Source organism: Indicator indicator (assembly GCF_027791375.1).
Source record: "Indicator indicator isolate 239-I01 chromosome Z unlocalized genomic scaffold, UM_Iind_1.1 iindZ_random_scaffold_50, whole genome shotgun sequence".
Taxonomy (NCBI): domain Eukaryota; kingdom Metazoa; phylum Chordata; class Aves; order Piciformes; family Indicatoridae; genus Indicator; species Indicator indicator.
Window position 1 is genome coordinate 133,117 of NW_026539140.1, and position 18,262 is coordinate 151,378.

General features: G+C 37.7%; 1 protein-coding gene across 1 annotated transcript in view; it reads right to left on the minus strand.

Annotated features, from left to right (window-relative positions):
- The window catches only part of CNTNAP3 (contactin associated protein family member 3), a 330,271-nt gene that overhangs the window by 17,570 nt on the left and 294,439 nt on the right, over positions 1 to 18,262 (minus strand). The window contains exons 17-21 of the mRNA XM_054398343.1: positions 15,534 to 15,752; positions 13,495 to 13,734; positions 12,994 to 13,218; positions 11,785 to 11,918; positions 10,712 to 10,799 (exon numbers count right to left, since the gene is read on the minus strand). Coding sequence (XP_054254318.1) covers positions 10,712 to 10,799; positions 11,785 to 11,918; positions 12,994 to 13,218; positions 13,495 to 13,734; positions 15,534 to 15,752 — 906 coding nt within the window. The remainder of the gene's footprint in view (positions 1 to 10,711; positions 10,800 to 11,784; positions 11,919 to 12,993; positions 13,219 to 13,494; positions 13,735 to 15,533; positions 15,753 to 18,262) is intronic.

Here is an 18,262-nt window from a genome sequence, read left to right on the forward strand (position 1 = left end):
TTCAGTAAAGAAGGTTCTTCCAATACCTAATCTAAACTTCCCTTGGTACAATTTGAGGTCATTTCTTCTCATTCTATCACCTGATACTAGAGAGAAAAGACTGATCCCCACCTTGTTGCAACCTTCTTTCAGGTAGCTGTAGAGAGCAGTTAAGTCTCCCCTCAGCCTCCTCTTCTCCAGACTAAACAACCCCAGTTCCTTAAGCTGTTCCTCATAAGACCTGTTCTCCAGACCCTACATCAGCTTTGTTGTCCTTCTCTAGACATGCTTTAGCAACTCAAAGTCTTTGTTCTAATTAAAGCCCTAAAACTGAACGCAGTACTTGAGGTGTGGCATCACCAGTGTTGAGTACAGGGGAACAATCACTTACTTAATCCTTGTTGTCACACTATTCCTGAAAAGGCCAGGAAGCTGTTTCTTGTCCACCTGAACCCACTATTGGCTCATGTTCAGCCAGCTGTCAATCAACACCCCCAGGTCTTTCTCCACTTTCCATCCACTCTCTCCCAGGTCTAATGGTGCATGGAGATGTTGTGATTCCAGGGCAGAACCTGGCACTTGGCCTTGTTGAATCCTACACAATTGTCCTTGGCTCACCTATCCAACCCATCCAGGTCCCTATATAGAGCCCTCCTATGTTCAAGCAGATCAATACTGCTTTTCAACCTAGACTGTGTTGACATGAAAATTTGGTTACGGTCAGACATTTTACATTAAAAGTGCTTATTATATATAAAATAAATACATGTATACACCCACTGATTTCATTCAAATCATACATGGTTGATTATTTTTTTTTCCTTGTGATTAATATGTGACCACATAAATACTACTATGCTGGTATAATTTTAATAGCTTTAAACTAGATTAGAAGGTAGAAAGGCACAAAACTAAGCTCACTAGAAATAAGCCCAAGGACAGCACAGGAGCACCTGAGAACAGCCAGACAAGACTTCTGACTTCTCACTACAAAAAGGTGGCAAGACCTATAGACCAACTGAAGTACATCTACAGTAATGCATGCATCATGAGAAAGAAACAGAAGGATCTGGGAGTCATTGTCTATCACAAAAAATTATTATATATTAGCCATCACAGAAATGTGGTGAGATGTTTCACAACACTGGAGTGACACAGTTTATGGCTATAAACACTTCAGAAGTTATAGGCAAGGGTGGGGGTTGAGGAGAAAGAGTTAATCACTTTTTGAGCCTGAAACACAGTGCTCTGATAAAGAAACAGATACCCTCATTAAGACAAGGCCTTGGGAAGTGCTAGGATAGAGAGCAGACAGATAACGGACACCTGGTGTTGACTTCAGTGGTGTAAGAAGTTTGGAAATGCTCAGCCAATGACCGTTTAGGTAAGTTTTGTTTAGCTAGAATGGAAAAATACTGCTAGAATCATGCTTGCTTTGTGCTGTGGTAGAATATATAAGCCTTGTATTCTCACAATAAAGTGGATCTTGCCCTTTTCTCTGAGTTATCTACAGTGTCAAGTCTCTCCTTCACAGATGCCGCAAGGGTCTGTGCCTCAGTATGACATAGGCAAGGAAAGAGAGTTCATGGCATATGCCGGGAAGTCTTTTGATTATATTGAGATTGATGACGATGATGACAGATTTGAGTGTTTATGGGATAGAAATGGGGAAGGACAATAAAGCATATATCCTGGTGGAAGTCTGCTAAAGACCACTCAACTAGGATGAAGTGGCAGACAAAATATTCTTTAGGCATCTGGTAGAGATTTCATGGTCGCTGGCACTTGTAGGAGATTTCAACTTCCCTGATGTCTGCTTGAAATACAACACGGCAGAGAAAGAAATGTCACTGAGGTTCCTAGAGTGTGTGGAGGATAACTTCCTGACACACCTAACTTCCTGGTGATGGAGCCAAATATGGAAGGTGCCTTGCTGAACCTGCTGCTTGTGAATAAGGACTTGTGGGTGATATAACAGCTGGGTGTCATCTTGGGCACAGTGATGATTAAGTGATAGAGTTCTCAGTCGTTAGAGAAATAGAATGGGGTCAGAGAACTACGACCTTGGATTTCCATCGGGCAGACTTCAGCCTATTTCAGAGACTGGTGGACAGAATCCTTTGGGAAGCAGTCCCGAAATGCAGGGAGTCCAGAAAGGGCAAGGAAATCTTAAAGGCACAGGAAAAGGCCATCCCTGTGTGCAGAAGATTAATAGGCAGGGAAGAATGCTGGCATATATAGAGAGGTGTGCTTGCTCCTTAGGGACAAAAGGAAAGTCTATGGTCTTTGGAAGAAAGGACAGGAAGCCTGGGAGGACTACAAAGTTGTGAGGCTGTGCAGGGAGAAAATTAGAAAAGACAAACTCCAACTGGAAATTTATTTATCTTCAGATGTTAAAGACAAGAGGAGATTCTTCTGGAAATGTATTAGCAACAAAAGGAGGACTGTCCATTGTTGGAATCAAGAGGGAGCATAGTGGTCAAGAAAGTGAAAAAGACCGAGGTACTTAATACCTTCTTTGCCTCAGTCTTTAGTAGTAAGGCCAGTTATTCACGAGATACCTGCCCCCCTGAATAGGAAGATGAGGATGGGGAGCAGAATGAAACACCCATAGTCCAAGAGTGACCTGCTGCACCACTTGCATATATGCAAGCCTATGGGTTCAGATGGCATACACTCAAGGGTCCAAAGATAGAAGTGGAAGTGCTCACCAAATCTCTTTCAATCATTTACCAGCAGTCCTGGCTAAACAGAGATGTCCCAACTGACTGGAAATTGGCAAACATGACTCCCATCTGCAGGAAGGGCCACAAGGAGGACCTGGCAAACTACAGACCTGTCAGTCTGACCTCAGTGCTAGTGAAGGTCATGGAGAAGATCACCTTGAGTGCCATGACGCAGTATGTTCAGGGCAACCAAATAATCAAGACCAGTCAGCATGGGTTCATGAAGGGCAGGTCCTGCTTGATATACATGATCTCCTATGATACACATGATCTCCTTCTATGATACAGAGACCCACTTATTAGATGAGGGAAAAGCTGTGGAAGTCTTGTACCTGGACCTTAGTAAATATTTTAATACTTTCTCCCACAGCATCCTCATGGAGAAACTGGCTTTTCATGGCTTGGATGAGTGGACAATTTGTTTGATTAAGAACTGGCTGAATGGCTGGGTCCAAAGCGTGGTAATGAAAGGATTTAAATCCAGATGGTGGCTAGTCACTAGTGGTGTTCCCCAAAGCTCAGTATTGAGGCAGATCTCTTCAGTATCTTTATCAATGATCTGAATAAGGGAATTGAGTGCACCCACAGTAAGTTTGCAGATGACTGTGATGGGGTGGGAATGTTGATATGCTTGAGGTTAGGAAGGCTCATCAAAGAGATCTGGAGAGTCTGGATTGATAGTCTGAGGTCAGTTATATGAGGATTAATAAAGCCAAGTGACAGGTACTGCACTTCACTCACACCAACCCCATACTATGCTACAGGCTTGGTGAAGAGTGGCTGGAAAGTTGCCTGGTAGAAAAGGACCTCGGGGTGTAGGTTGTCAGCTGGCTGAACATGAGCCAATAGGTGGCCAAGAGAACCAACAGCAGCCTGTCCTGTATCAGGAATACCTTGACCAGCAGGAGTAGGGAACTGATCGCACCCTTGTACTCATTGCTGGTGAGGCCCCACCTTGAATACTGTGTTCAGTTTTCTGCCCCTTACTACAAGAAAGATTTGAGTTGCTGAAGAGTGCCCAGAGAAGGGCAACAAAGCTGCTGAAAGGTCTGAAGACCAAGTTTTATGAGGAACAGCTGAGGGAACTGCAGTCTGGAGTAAAGAGACTACATAACAGGAGATTGTAGTGAGGTGGGGGATTGTCTCTTCTCTCTATTATCAGGTGACAGAATGAGAAGAGATGGCCTCAAATTGTACTAAGGGAAGTTTAGATTATATATTAGGAAAAATTTCTTCACAGAAAGAGTGGTCAGGAACTGGAATATACTGACCAAAGAGGTGGTGGAAACACTGTCCCTTGAGGTGTTCATGAAATGTGTGGGCATGGCATGCTGTTTAATGGCCATGGAGGTGTTAGGTCAGTGTTTGGACTTGATCTTAGAGGTCTTTTCCAAACAAAACAGCTCTATGATTCCATGATTCTAAATAATATATTATTTTACTGAAATTTACTTATGATTCAGATTGAAATGTCCAGGAGGAGATAAATAACTAATTAAGCAATTACTTTTCTCACTTTTGTGCAGAAAATAATACACTTGAAAAATACTACACTGATTTTGGCTTCCTTTCCTTCGTATTTTTTGTTTGTTTCATCAATTTACTATTGAGAAAACTGCCAGTAAAGAAAGTAAATTTCTTAGAAGGACTTCCTTTTGTTGCTTTTTAGCAATAAAAATACAGCAATCAGGAGTCACAGGTAGGTGTTATTTGTGGAACTGTCATATGTTACCTTGCTGAGACTGAGTTGAAAAAAATTACTTTATAATAATGCAATTAGAAGACAAAAATTTTGCCAGGAGAATTTCATCAAGCTGAAGAATCTCCATTAAATCCCTGAATACTGATTTCTTTTAATACTAAGATTTTGTCCAAGATTTTAACCCTGTAGAAACTTCTCTTTCTGTAAATATTTGTCCTGAAAAGCTTTTGTATTAGAAGTAAGCCCTGACTTAATTAAAAATATAATAAATATTTCATATACATTTTCTGCAGTACAATATGTGCTTTAATTTGTAGGAGCTGTACAAAAATGCATATTGTATTCTAACAGACATATTAAATGTTTTTCTAAACCAAGTTTAAAATACTGAATTTTACTATTTTATTACAATACAAATTCCTAAATTCTTATGTTAGAAAAAGCTATATAAAGAGAAATGGGCATTTTAAAAGTGACTATTATTAAGCATGTACTTCACTGCAGCATACTTTTTGGATTACCCAGACATTATTGTTTAAAAAGGCTGATTTCCACATTAAACAATTGAATTATCACTTTAACCTATAAGTGGACTATACTGAGAGTTTTGAAATTCCATTACTCTTATCAATAAAGCTAAAATAATTGGAGTTGAAGTAATCTGCACAAGTAATAATTATCTTGAAATATATTCCCATAAAGACAGACCTAAATCATGCAATTATAAATTCAGAGACAAATAAACCAATATAAGAAAGAACACTTTCTGTACAAAAAGAGTGGAAATGCTTGGATACACAAATACCATTTAAAAGTGGGTAAGAATTATTTTACTGGCTTAATTTAGGCCTTCTTACTAAGAATCTAGTGAAAATTAATTTTGATTTATTACTAAAATGACAAATTTTAACTTTGTCAGACATGATGAAGTTAACATGATAAAAATTTGAGTATAAATCAGACCTAAGTAAATCTTGCTGGTAGTCTGTCTTTATCACAGCATAGAAAGGTCAGCTACTTTTACTGAAAAAAAGTTGCCCAAAGCTCCCCACCCTCATTCTGGGAAAGGCTAGGAGTCTTTGTCCTGGACAAATACAGCTTTACTCAATGGAAGTATATTAATTCTCAAGAGGGTTGCTGCAAATGAGAGGTTTCTACAGGTTTCCTACAGTGTGAGATGGTTAGAGAGAAAGTATGTTCTTCAAAGGAAAATACAAACAAAAGGAGTCCTTTGGCTTCCATTCTGTGAATTTTGTGGTGGAGTGTACTGCTTTTTTTTTTTTTTTTTCCCTCACAACTAAACCTTCACATATTTTGCTGAGGCCCCAGATAGCCTAGCTCCCTAGAAATTTTGTCACAATGTTGAATAACATAAATTCAGAAGTCTTAGGTTCTCTGAAGAAGGAGCTAACTCAGATTTGCTTTCAACAAAACCCTCAGATATGTGCTACACAGAAGAGATCAGAAAGGTTCTTCTCCAGATGAAGATAATTCTTAGAAAATCTATAGTTTTCTTGTCTAGTTTTAAAGTTGTGGGGTTTCTCCCAACATTTCAAAGTACAAGACAAAATATGACTTCATATTCTATAACACCTTCTGCTTAGATCTCTCTACTGAAGCAGTCATCCATTACTTTTTTTAACTACCTTCTTAAAGTCTCCTTGCATGTCTAGACATGACTTCACAAGAATTACAACCCAAGGCAGATTTATAAACAGAAGCAGCAGCTCTTTAATAGCTTTGAAGAACTTTGAACAGGATAAGAGTGCAAAATATGTTTTCTTCAGAACAGATTCCATAAACTGAACCAAATAGGGTGGAATGCTCCTACAGGTCATTGTAACTCCATGCTTCAAACTGCTGTGATGATGAAAAGACATTATTTAATTAAGGGCATTCCTGCCTTTGAAGTTTTATAACACTGTGGTTTATTTGGAAGAGACAACACTGGTACTGATCAAAAGGGACTGCTACTTGCCTAAAAAAAAATTAAATAAATTGATGCAAGCTTTGATATAGAATTTAATCACAAAGATAAGAAATCCTTTAATTCGATACCAGTCATTGTACTGTTACCTTTATGTGAATATGATTGCAACAGACTTCTACGCTTCAAAATATTATAAATTCCTGATTCAGATTTACCATTGATTCATAGAGCTTTGGAATATAGTTAAAAAAAAAAAAACTCTAGCACTTTATATTTGGCTTATATTGCTTTAAAGTTACACTTCAATGATATTTAGCACATAGCTAAACAGCATCTGTATTCTGAACTTCAAGTTCTATAAATAAAATCTACATTTCAGAAGTAATATACATTTATGCTTGTGTTAGAGGTTGTTCTGGGTTACATCCATCCTGGATGGGGCCAGCCCTCCAGGTGGACAAAAGAAACCTGACCCAGGTGGGCAGAGAAAGACTTCGTTTTACCCCTCCCAGGAGGAGGGGTCCCCTGGGTCAACGGTGGTCTATTCCACTCCCCCTTCCTGTCCAGGAAGCCTATAAATAGGTGGACATCTTTTATTGCTTTCCTTCTTTCTTGCTTTGCTTGCTCAAAAGAAGATCGGATGCGGCCACTGCCTCCTGCACTGACCATGTGGTTGGGGCCTATTTCTGCCAAACTGAATCTACTCACATCCAGGGAAATACAAGGTCATCCAGGCTTGATTTTGTATATTTTCCTATTAACCATTATCCCTTATCTTTCTGAACCCTCCCTGTTATTGCTATATATATATATACACTGTTAAAAAAATGTACCTCTTTTACTTCCAAACCGATTCCAGACTATTTCTTTCATGAATTTACCTCTCCTCTCCCCTACTCCCTTTTTTTTTTTTTTCCTACCTTACAAGTAAAAGGGAGGGGGGAGAAATCTCAATCTGTTATCATTTGAGTTTATAAACTCAGATTAAAGATCAAACCAGCATAGAGGTCCTCCAGTAAGAGCACAGTTCAGGTACATTGAAAAGTTTCCAATTAATCCTGATTAAAAAAAAAAATTTTTTTTTTTTAGAAGTCTGTAAGTATGATCTTTAAATTTCATTATTCAATATATTTTAAGTGTTTGATTATAATACATTAAAACAATAATTAGTGTATGCATTGTAGTATGTGTTCAAAATTATTCTTCCACTTATTCTAGTGGAATTGAAAAATTGAAAAATGTAACAATTTAATTGATGGATAAGGAATTATCTGGATGACCTTATCCAAACAGTTGTGTACAACAGCTCAATGTCTAAATGGAGAATGGTAACAAATAGTGTCCCTCAGAAGTCCGCATTGTGACTTGTACTGTTTAATACATATGTTAATGATGAAGACAGTAAGATTGAGTGCATCATCAATAATTCTGCTGATGACACAAAGCTGAGTGGTATAGTTGTTTCACTAGAGGAAAGGGATGCAGACGTGCCTTAATAGGCTTGAGAAGTGGGCCACTGTTAAGGTCATGAAGTTCACAAGGCCAAGTGAAAGGTCCTGTTAGGGTAATCCCTATTATCAATATTGACTGTGGAATGAAGGAACAGAAAGCAGACCTGTGGAGAAGGATTTGAGGGTGTTGGTGCATGAAAAAAAATTATATGAGTTGACAATATCCACATGCATCATAGAAACTCAGTCTTATCCTGGGTTTCAACAAAACAAGCATGGCCAGCAGATGGAAGAGTGGGATTCCGCCTCTCTGCTCTAGTTGGACTGCACGTGGATTGCTTTGTTCATGTTTGCACAAGAAAGGCATGAACATGTTTTAACAGAAGAGGGCCACAAAACTGGACACAGGGCTGAACACCTCACCTGCAAAGAAAGGCTGAGAGATTTGGGGTTGTTCAGCCTGAAGAAGAAAAAATTCTGGGTCCACCTTATTACAGCCTTTCAATATACAAAGACAGTTGTGGCAGTTTAGGCTTGGTGCCCCCTGCTACTGCTACATGAGATACACCTCTGGTGTCCTGGGTGCCCACCCAATAGGGGTGGACACAGGAAATGGCGTATTTCTACCCATAAATCCTGCACCCTATAAATCCATCTGCAGAGTCATTCTCTTCCTCTTTCTTCCCTCTCTGCCCCCGTGGGAGATGCTCTCTCTTATCGGGTAACAGTGGGGGAGTATCTCAGGCCTCTTAGGCCTGACTAGGCCTAATGCCAGGAGGAGAATGGAGGGGGGGGCAGTCTCAGACCTGGCCAGCCTGAGACTTGCCTAGCAGTGGGAGGGGGGGGAAGAAAGAGCCCTGGGGGTTTTGGGTAGACCCTCAGGTGGGAGGAGGGAAGGATTGGGAAGCCTCTGGGAATTATGTAAGTGACTCTGTATGCTTTGGGATGTTCTTTGCCACTATGCGTTGTAGTTTTCTGTAGTTTCACCAATCGCTTTTCCATTTAAACTTTCCATCACTCTGCAATCCTTTTGTGCGAGTGTCATTCTTTTGTCCCTCTCGGGGCAAGAGACAATCTATCTGGCCTCAAACTAGCATAGATTTTTTGGTAGCAGAGGATGGTTCCTGTGCTGAAATCTGCAAATTGGATTGGAGAAGTGCAGAGGTGGGAAAGTTGAAATGGATATCTGGGCGTTGTTGGTATTGGGTGGCTGGGCTCAAGGCTTTGTGCTGGGGCGACCGTGTGGGCATTTTATGGGTTTCGAGGGGACACCCTGGTGCGTAACTTTTGGCGTGGAATCCCTCCTGCTGTTCCAAAGCGGCAGCGGTGATTTTGTAGCCACTTGCTTCGGGGGGAAAGCTTAAGATTGCGATGCCTGTCCATTTCCCTTTTGTTCCCTGTGGTGCCAGCAGTGAGCAGAGCGGCGTGGAGCCGAGGAATGGGGAGGGACAGTCAGAAGCAGACCAGGGTCGGCTTGTCCCGTGGCGGTGGGGGCTAGCCGCAGCGGGGAGGTGAGCGGTGGCTCCCGCAACTCAAGAAAGCGGGCAGTGGCTGCAGTTCAAAACCTGCTTTCGAGGTCCAGGGAGCGAGTGTAGCTTTGGCTGGAAAAGCTGCTGTTGTGTGAGGGGTGGCAGCGGTTTTGATCTGTACCGCAGCTGCAGAGGCGACAGCGGCTCTGTCGTTCCGTATATCGGGCAATGGCCGCTGTTATCTCTCCCCTGATTTTCGGACGCGTTCCGAAAATGGCGCCTAGCACCTGGCTCCACCTCTCTTCTTGGCGGGTTGCAGTGCAGCCACTCCCTCTCCCGGGGGAGGGCTGTGCAGCTGGATGCCTTCATGCCTCAGTATGCTTATCGCTCAGGGGGAGCGGTGTGCCTGTGCGCGGTGTGCATTCGTGTAGCCTCGGGCTGTGGCTGGAAGTGGTCAGCACTGGGCTTGGGAAAGGTCCATGCAGCTTTGGAAAGTCTCAGCGTGCTGTTGCCTGCAAGGGGTGGAAGGAGTCGAGTCGTGGAGCCTGATTGTTCTGACTCAATTGCCCCGAGGGGTGGAAACATGCCGCTTGAGTGGATGGCGATAGATGTTTGATTGAGAAGTTATGAGGTTGTTTCCAGGTGGCCAGGATGTCCATCGGATCCATGAAGAGTTCACCATGCAGAAGAATGAATTCTGCGTCGCTGGGAGGTTCCACAGGATGAGGGAGAAGAACTGGAATGAATTGTTACCTGAGCCCGAGGGAGAGACTTTTCAGAAGGACGCCCAGATGAGGACCTGGACTTTGCCAGACATGTCATCTAAGGATTGTTTCTAATTTGATGATATGTTTTGGGTTTAGGAATTATGGGTATGAAATAAGGGGTGGAAGCTAGGCGCCATGTAGCAGTAGCAGGGGGCACCAAGCCTAAACTGCCACAACAGTTTAGAAGAAAGACTCTTTGCAAGGGTCTGTATGAAAGCATAAGGGGTAACGATTTTAAACTTCAAGAGGGTAAATGTAGATTAGATATAAAGAAAATGTGGGGATTTTTTATGATGGGGTGGAGACTCACTGGAACAGTTTGCCCCCAGTTGTGGATGATTCACCATTAGAAGCTTCAGGTTCTTTCTACTTATGGTACATGATTTATTGTATTCTTTGTTTATGATTTCACACTGATTTCTCTTCTTTGTGATACTAAAAAGACGTGGTGTTTCATAATGACGTATTGCAAATTAAGAGAGAAAAGTCTAAAAGTGATCATTTTCCAAGAAGTACTTAAGATTATATTTGTGTTTCAACAAGACAGTACCTTGATTGTATCTTGATTGTGACTCAGTGTCTAATTAAAGACAACATATATCTTTCAATGAAGTTAGGGCTAATTTTTTGATTGTTTTGGTGACATTTTGATCTGTTTTAGAAAACCTATGGTATACTTTCACTTACCTAAAATCTTGCCAAGTGTGAGAGCCTTGATTGCATTGAATTCTGTACCTGAAGACAGAATAAACTTCATTCTTTCATTCTGATTAACCTGCATAATGGTTTGATGAAAACCAGAGTATAATAATAGGAGAAATATTAGTCAAAGTTTGCAAAAACACACATAAAATCAGGATTAAAAGAAAAAAGAACATGAGATCATTTGATATATCTAAATCTGGTATTTCTAAATCTGAGTTTAGACAATTAGCCTTCTCAGACCACTGATTATAGCTGTGATAGTTCTTAAGCATCCCACATAAGCCTTTATTTATCTTACTGATTTGGCTGATTCCTTCTTTCTCATCTGTAACATGAATAAAAATGATAAACCTTCAAAAACAATGAAAAGGCCCTTTTTATTAGAACATTTAGTTCTTAGAGATCAAATATTACACTGCAAGTGCTCTGAAGGCCAAGGTTCCTCTAGAACTACTTGCATTCAAGCATTACGCCAAGAATCTAACAAACTCATTTCCAGTCTCAAAATATTAACTTCTAACTTCCATTAAAAAAAAAAAAAAAGTTACTACCTACTGTTAGGTAATAGATATGCTTAAATTTCACTCAAATTTCCACAGAAAAGAAGATTATTTTTAACAGCCACATTCCTTAGTGTAGAGGGGACCAATAACAAATTAGACAAATTTTCTTATATTATCATCTAGATGGTAATGTATTTGTACTGTAGTTCAATACAAAATTTGAAACAAACCCAAAATTTAAAAAATGCAAGGCCAAAAACAACTGTTAGCAATCAGAAATATTTCACAAACTGTGAAAATGTAACTATCATACAATTCATTTTATTTTCATATAATTTGTGAGGAAGTATTGACTTCTTGAAATAAATAAGATTGTCTAATGTAGACTTCTGCTCTGCATCATGAGTCTGCCCACCTTTACTTTATTTACCAGAGATATTAAACCACATTTTATTTGGTGGCAATTGTTGTAACCATTTACTTAATTTTATTTTGGATCTTCTACTATTTATGGTAATGCATTTTTGCAGTTTTTTTTCCCAACCAAATTACCTCCACATAGAGTGTTTCTTCCTCTCTGTTTATCTTCACCTGTTGCAGATGTCCATCAGCCATGCTTTTGATATTGATGCTGAAGACATCAGGATCTTGATGGCTATCTAGCTTATATCTGATCTGTAAACTTCCTGCAGAGATAAATAGAGCAAAATTTATAGTGCCCTACATGCACAACAGGCAGTGTAGATCATATAGAATGCTTCCTCTCTCACAGGAATTTGAAGATCATTATGGAGCAAAACAAATGTTTGATATATTTAAGGAATTAACTACCATAAATTGACATAAATGAGAAATGAAAGGAGGAAAGAGGAAAAGTAATATCAAGATATTATATCAGATTGATGTCTATGAGGTAGTGGCAAAGATAGCCATAAACTGTTAAAAATCTGAATGCTGACTTAAAATTTGTTCAGAAACTGTACTAAGCACTTTTATAATTAATCTAAGAAAAATCCAGTCTAGTAGCTCATTATCAGTGTGACTTACCATGTAAAACTCGTATGATGGGGGTGGGGACCACACTACAGTTATCCTACATTCAAATCTGTACTCAGGAAACATATTTGAACACAGGATCATATTTGAACACAGAACCACTGTATATGTCTTTGATAAACCCAAAGATTCAACTCAGTCTGTGGATTTTTTCAACTGAAAAAAAAATTATCTATACATTTAAGAAATAGTGAAAAATAAAAATGGAAACATCAGTTATGTGTATTTTCAGAGATATACATGTGTATTTGGGTAGATGTATATTTAGTCTGTGAAATTAGTTGAATGAAAAAACCTGTGATTACTTTGGAAAATGGCTAATGTACTTTCAAAGGGTACTTTATTTTGTAATTTATCATGACGATTAATAAGCTGCATGAGTAGCAGACAGATCAGATACATTTTGAGTTTTATTTTAAAACATTTTAAAAAATTGCATTATTTTACTGCATTTTGCAAGAGTTTCCAGAAATAAGTATTTTTACCAATATGATAAGAAAAACAGGATTAAAAGTTAGAATAACAATAGCAGAAATGGGTTTTGTGTGGAAAACATTGCTTGATGCATCTGAAAAAATAAATATACCTTTAAAGCAACAACAGTGCAATGCCTAATTTGTGCTTCAGGTCTGGAAATCAGAGTTAAACTGAGATGGCAGCTGTGATGGTTGTTAGTGTTTCCAGGTGGCCTATCTGAACACTCACCATTTCTAGTGAGAATGACTGACAGGTATTCCTTGTAGAAGGAGCTGATGTAAAGCAGTAAGCTTGGCGTCCGTGTTGTTCGGAATGCAAATGTAATTGCCTCTCTGTTTAGTGTCATGTCAGCATAGAAAGATGAAGCATGAGAACTAGAATTTTCAGATAAGGTGTAGTATTCTTGAAAATTATATGTCACAGAAGTACCAGTCACAAAATAGGCAGAGATCTCTGAAAGACAAAATAATTCACTTTTAAAATATAATGCAAAAGAAGACTCTTTACTTTTTTTTTCTTATTTTTTTCTTTATGCCAAAGGAAAAACAAAATAAAGTGTATTTTTAGCTATTGTGATTTAGTGGAAAAAGAAATGTGAGAGAAAATATAGGGAAAAAACATAAATCTTTTGCAAGCATTTAAATACATCTTTAAAGGACTGTAAGAATTTTTTTTCTGGACTGTATAGTTCTGTTTTCAATAACTGATAAAGCTGAAAGACATGCTTGCCTTTTTTACAGAATGGCCCAGCATAAGCAGAGAAATTGCAGTCACAGGAGAACCCACTGTATTTCTCTCTACATTTTCCACCATTATGACACAGGTTACCATAGCTGCTACAATGTCCAGGACAACCTGGTCCAACTCCTGGTGTTATCTTTGCTCTCTCTTCTAGGTCAAGAGCTATTCCATTCAACTGCAATGAACGAATGCATCCCAAAAATCCTTTTTGTCTGGATGCTGTCCCACCTGAAATAAATTCATGAGAGTTTTAAAAGAAAAAAAGGTGTAAAAATGTATTTATGTTTTATTGCCCCTGAACCCCCTGTTATGAATTTGCAGCCTCTTCATGTGAAAACTTCTATAAATAGCTGTAAAAGCATAATTGGTTTATTTTCTGTCAAGTACTTACAGCAAAGCATTGAAGATTTTAATGACAAACAAAAATTTTGCACAGCAAGATACCAAGCAATGATGCATATTTCTATTAATTCATCAAGGAGCAACATTAGGTAATTAGGTGTCTTTCTTTTTCCAAGGAGAGAAGAGGAGCTTGTTGCACACCTTACTCTAATATTCCTGTCATTTATTCTCATTTAAAATGTACAAGCAGTTATAATTATAATGCATCTCCAATTAACTTTTGGTTAAATGGATTCTTCTGATCATCCATTTTCATTCTTGTCTGTTTCAAAATTTTCAAAATTCTTGGTATTACATTGAAAAACTTTATATAGCTGTTGTTATTTACAGATATGATGGCATAAACCCACCTAAGAATAGGAAGATTTCATGTTATCTCTGCTAAAATGAGCATTTTGATGGCAGGTTTAAGTTTTAGTTAGTTTTTGTTCTCTTTTGCTCTTTTTGGAAAACTGGAATATACACATCTAAGAAGTAAAGAGAGAGTGTTTTAGCCTGAAGATGTCACACTCCTGATATGGTAGTAATTGACTAATAGGTAACTATGGCAGGTGCTATTCATATGAGATAACAGTTAAGTAAAAAGTTCCTCTGGTAATATTTTTAGGGCACTTTATATTTGATTTTTCTCTACATCCTTTACTGGTTTGAACAGACAAGATTGAGTCTGTGTCAGCAGACTGGCAGCAGAAGTAGTCAAACAGTAAGTCTTGTTACTCCCTCCACTAAGAAAAATATATTAAATTGAATAGATTAAAATATCTTATAAATAGTTGGGAGATAGTTGCATTATCCAAAGGAGAGGTTTAACTAAAACAGAAAATAAACTAGATATGATGTTTATCCACATGACAATATTGCGGTTGCAGAGACAGATTACACAAAGTGACCTTGCTACAATCATAGCAAGCCTTCACAAATTATATTCAGGAAATGTATGAGACAAATTATTCAAAAGAATCACCATAATTTGTCATTTCACACTTCAAAAACACTGGTTTGTCTAAATGAAATTAAACAAATGCCACTTTTATCAATTCTGCTCCCTCTCCATTTATTTTTTTCAATAAGAATTCAGTTTCTATAGCTATAGTATCAAAATATTATTCTTAACTCTTACCCAACACACAGCAAATCAAACACATGTTCATTTTGTACTATGTGTCTCACAGCAGGAACCTCTTTCATTAGATGAGGTTTCTGAAAGCCCCATCCAACCTGGCCTTAATCACTTCATGTAATGGGACATTCACAACTTTTCTGGACAAACTGAGAAGCTGTGAATGAAGAAACACAATAAAATTTCTTTGAATTTACAGATTTAGTACATTTTTTTTCCTTTAAAAAAATATGCAAATTGAGATCTTTTAGTTGTTCTTTGAACAAACCTCAAAAGAGGAAAACTTTGGTTGAAATTCTGCCCAGCAGTAAGTATAGGCCAAGACACTAAATTTGTAATCTTATAATAGAGCTACATCTCAGCGGATTTTTCACATAGGATCTCATCTCTTCAGACAAACTGTTTCAGAAAACCCTGTTGTTTTCTTTCCATTCATTTTATTTTCTTTTCCTTTTCATCTTTGCATGAAGATAACTATGAAAGATTCTGTTAAATGAATGCCTACCTACAAAAAGCTGGCTGTTGAGCTGTAAGTGTGTATGTCCATCAAGTGGAGCACTGTGAGACCTTTGAGGAAGCTGATCTACTTGTAAGGATGCTTCTTTGATATTTCGTTCAGCCTTCACACAATGCCACTGGTCATCATTTAAAGAACTGGGTGATTGGACTCTAACTTCATTACGTCCGTTTCCAACATCAAACGAAAAAATCACTTCAGATGGAGCTAGAAAGAAGACAGTAATACAAGACACTTAAATTGTTTAATAGCTAATTGGGTCATAAAATCCTTAAGTGGCCAAACAAATTACTTTAAGGTCTAATCTACTATTTCATGGAACAAGACTGATTGTGCTAGGGGAAAAGTTTACTTCAGGAGGCTTATCCCCAAAATTTGTTCTTCCCAGTGAAATCAATGATTTGCCAACAACACAGAAATCAAACTTTTTGTAGACCCATAGAAAGCGTAGTAGTTCAGTATTCACAGAATTCCTACCGATATACAAGTACAATGTACAAGTTTTGATGTAGTTTATACTGTATACAATATGTACAGTGAATTAATTTGAGACATTTACTAAGCAACTTTATAACATGGGTTTATAGTTCACATAGAAAATTGTAAATCAATCTTTTCAGACAATGAATATGGCAGAAACTGAAGACCTGCACATTACAAATATTTTATGATGAAAGGACTAGACATTTGAGAAGAATTCCATGAAGCCAAGAAAAAAGTTTCCCTTTACGTCACTGGACTCTGAGGCAAAAGCACAACAATTAGATGTAAAGGGAAATAAATATGCTTCAAATACATTTTCAAAGATTACTTTACTGAACTCTTAAAAACAATTTCAATTTAGTATTTTTATTTTATTTTCAATTTTAAATATATGTTAGACGTCTAATAACATATAGATGCGCTTTGGCCACCCTTTAGCCTGAGTAATGCCATATCCCTTGAATCTGTTTTTTATAACAAAAAAAAAAAGAAATTCTGAACCAGAGAGAAAAAAAAGTAAAATGACAAATATGAAAAGATTTAATTTTCCAGATAAACTAAAGGCATAATGTGCAGTCAATTTTTAAAAGGATGGATTTTTTTAATAAATTATCTCTTCTGCTTAAATATCAACAGTGTTTTACACAATAACAAGAAATCACTGATGTCTAAACCCAGTTCCTCAGTAAAATTGGTTTTAGGATAAATTTGTTTCATTTCATGAGAGCTTAGTCTCCCTTTACTTAGGGATAAAATACAACCACACCATAGGAGAACAAAAGCAATAGAAACTCCATGTTGTTGGGTAACGAATTTGTGCTGAATTTTATCTTATATATGGAGGCGTTTTAATCCTTTTTATCCTGTTCGAGTTGTGGCTGAAAACACAAATTCTGCTTTGCCTGCCGAACAATATAACAGAATTATGTGATCTGAATAATGATCTGAAAATAATATTATTGTTTAGATCTTAAAGGCAAGAACAGAATAATAAAGATTTGGAAACAACCACTGAAATAATGAATTAAGATACTACCCCTAGAAAAGTAACATTATCTTTAAAAAATGGAACCAGTCCCAGAAGTTCCAAAGATGAAGACCTAGACAGCAAGGGTGTCTGAAAGTGTCTGAAGTTAAAACTATAGTCAGTTAATATTTTATAATATTTTATAATATTTTAAATCATTCTGCTAAAACCAACTGTATTGCAGATTTGAAAGATATTTGGCATTTATAAGAACAGTGGTTAAACAATATGTGGAAGGTATTCCACAGGACATAGAAAGATGTTGACTGAGTTCTAAAATTTATGCTTTTGCTAGAAAAGACTGAAGCAAAAAGTACTTCTGTCATTTTCTGGGAAGCAAGGAAGGGAACATCCAGGAACTTTCTTGTGGTACAAAAATACTTTGTGGGCCCTACCTACCTTGGTATTACTCAAAAATTTTCAAATATCGCGGGGGCTCTTCTGGCCCTGATGCATTCAAACATAGACTGAGCACAGCTATAGTCTGGCAAAGAGAGAAGTGCAGTGGCTAACTGTGGCTAAAATACAGAAACACAGTCAGCACAGAATGCACAGTCATTGAGAACCATTCAGACTATTGAGGCTGAGTATCACATGCAGAAGCAGGAAGTGATTATCAGGTAATAAGCTATACCTGAATGCAATATTTTCCTTGAAGGAAACAACTGAATTCCACCCATCAGGGTCAAGTTATGAATACATGCAGAAGAAAGCCCACAATAGCTACATATTGGACTCTAAAGAAAATTTCCAAAGCAGCAATTTCCAAAGCAGCTGCAGATGACTCTCCAAATTAATACACCATAGTGTTCCCAACCTACTTTAAATTTCTGCTTAACTCATTGCTTTTAAATAGGAAATAATCCTTCAGTGAGACTCAATAAAAAATAGTTACTTTCAGTCAGAGGACACAACCTGTGATTATGTAAGTGTTTAACGCAGTGTACTATTCAGAGCTGATTCAACCTTGTTGCTTTCAACCAGTATTTCTACAGAAGAGTACAGGAACTCAGAAATTTGAAGACTTTTTTTTTTTTTTAATATATATATTTCTGTAAAGAAATCCAAAGAGATCAAGTACCTTTTTTCAAGACAATTCACTGTGTTTTAAAATACAGCTAGGACATACGCTTTAATTTTTGCAATATCTTTCTAGAATAGTATACACCAATATGCCACAGTGTTTATAACTTCATAAGAATGAATA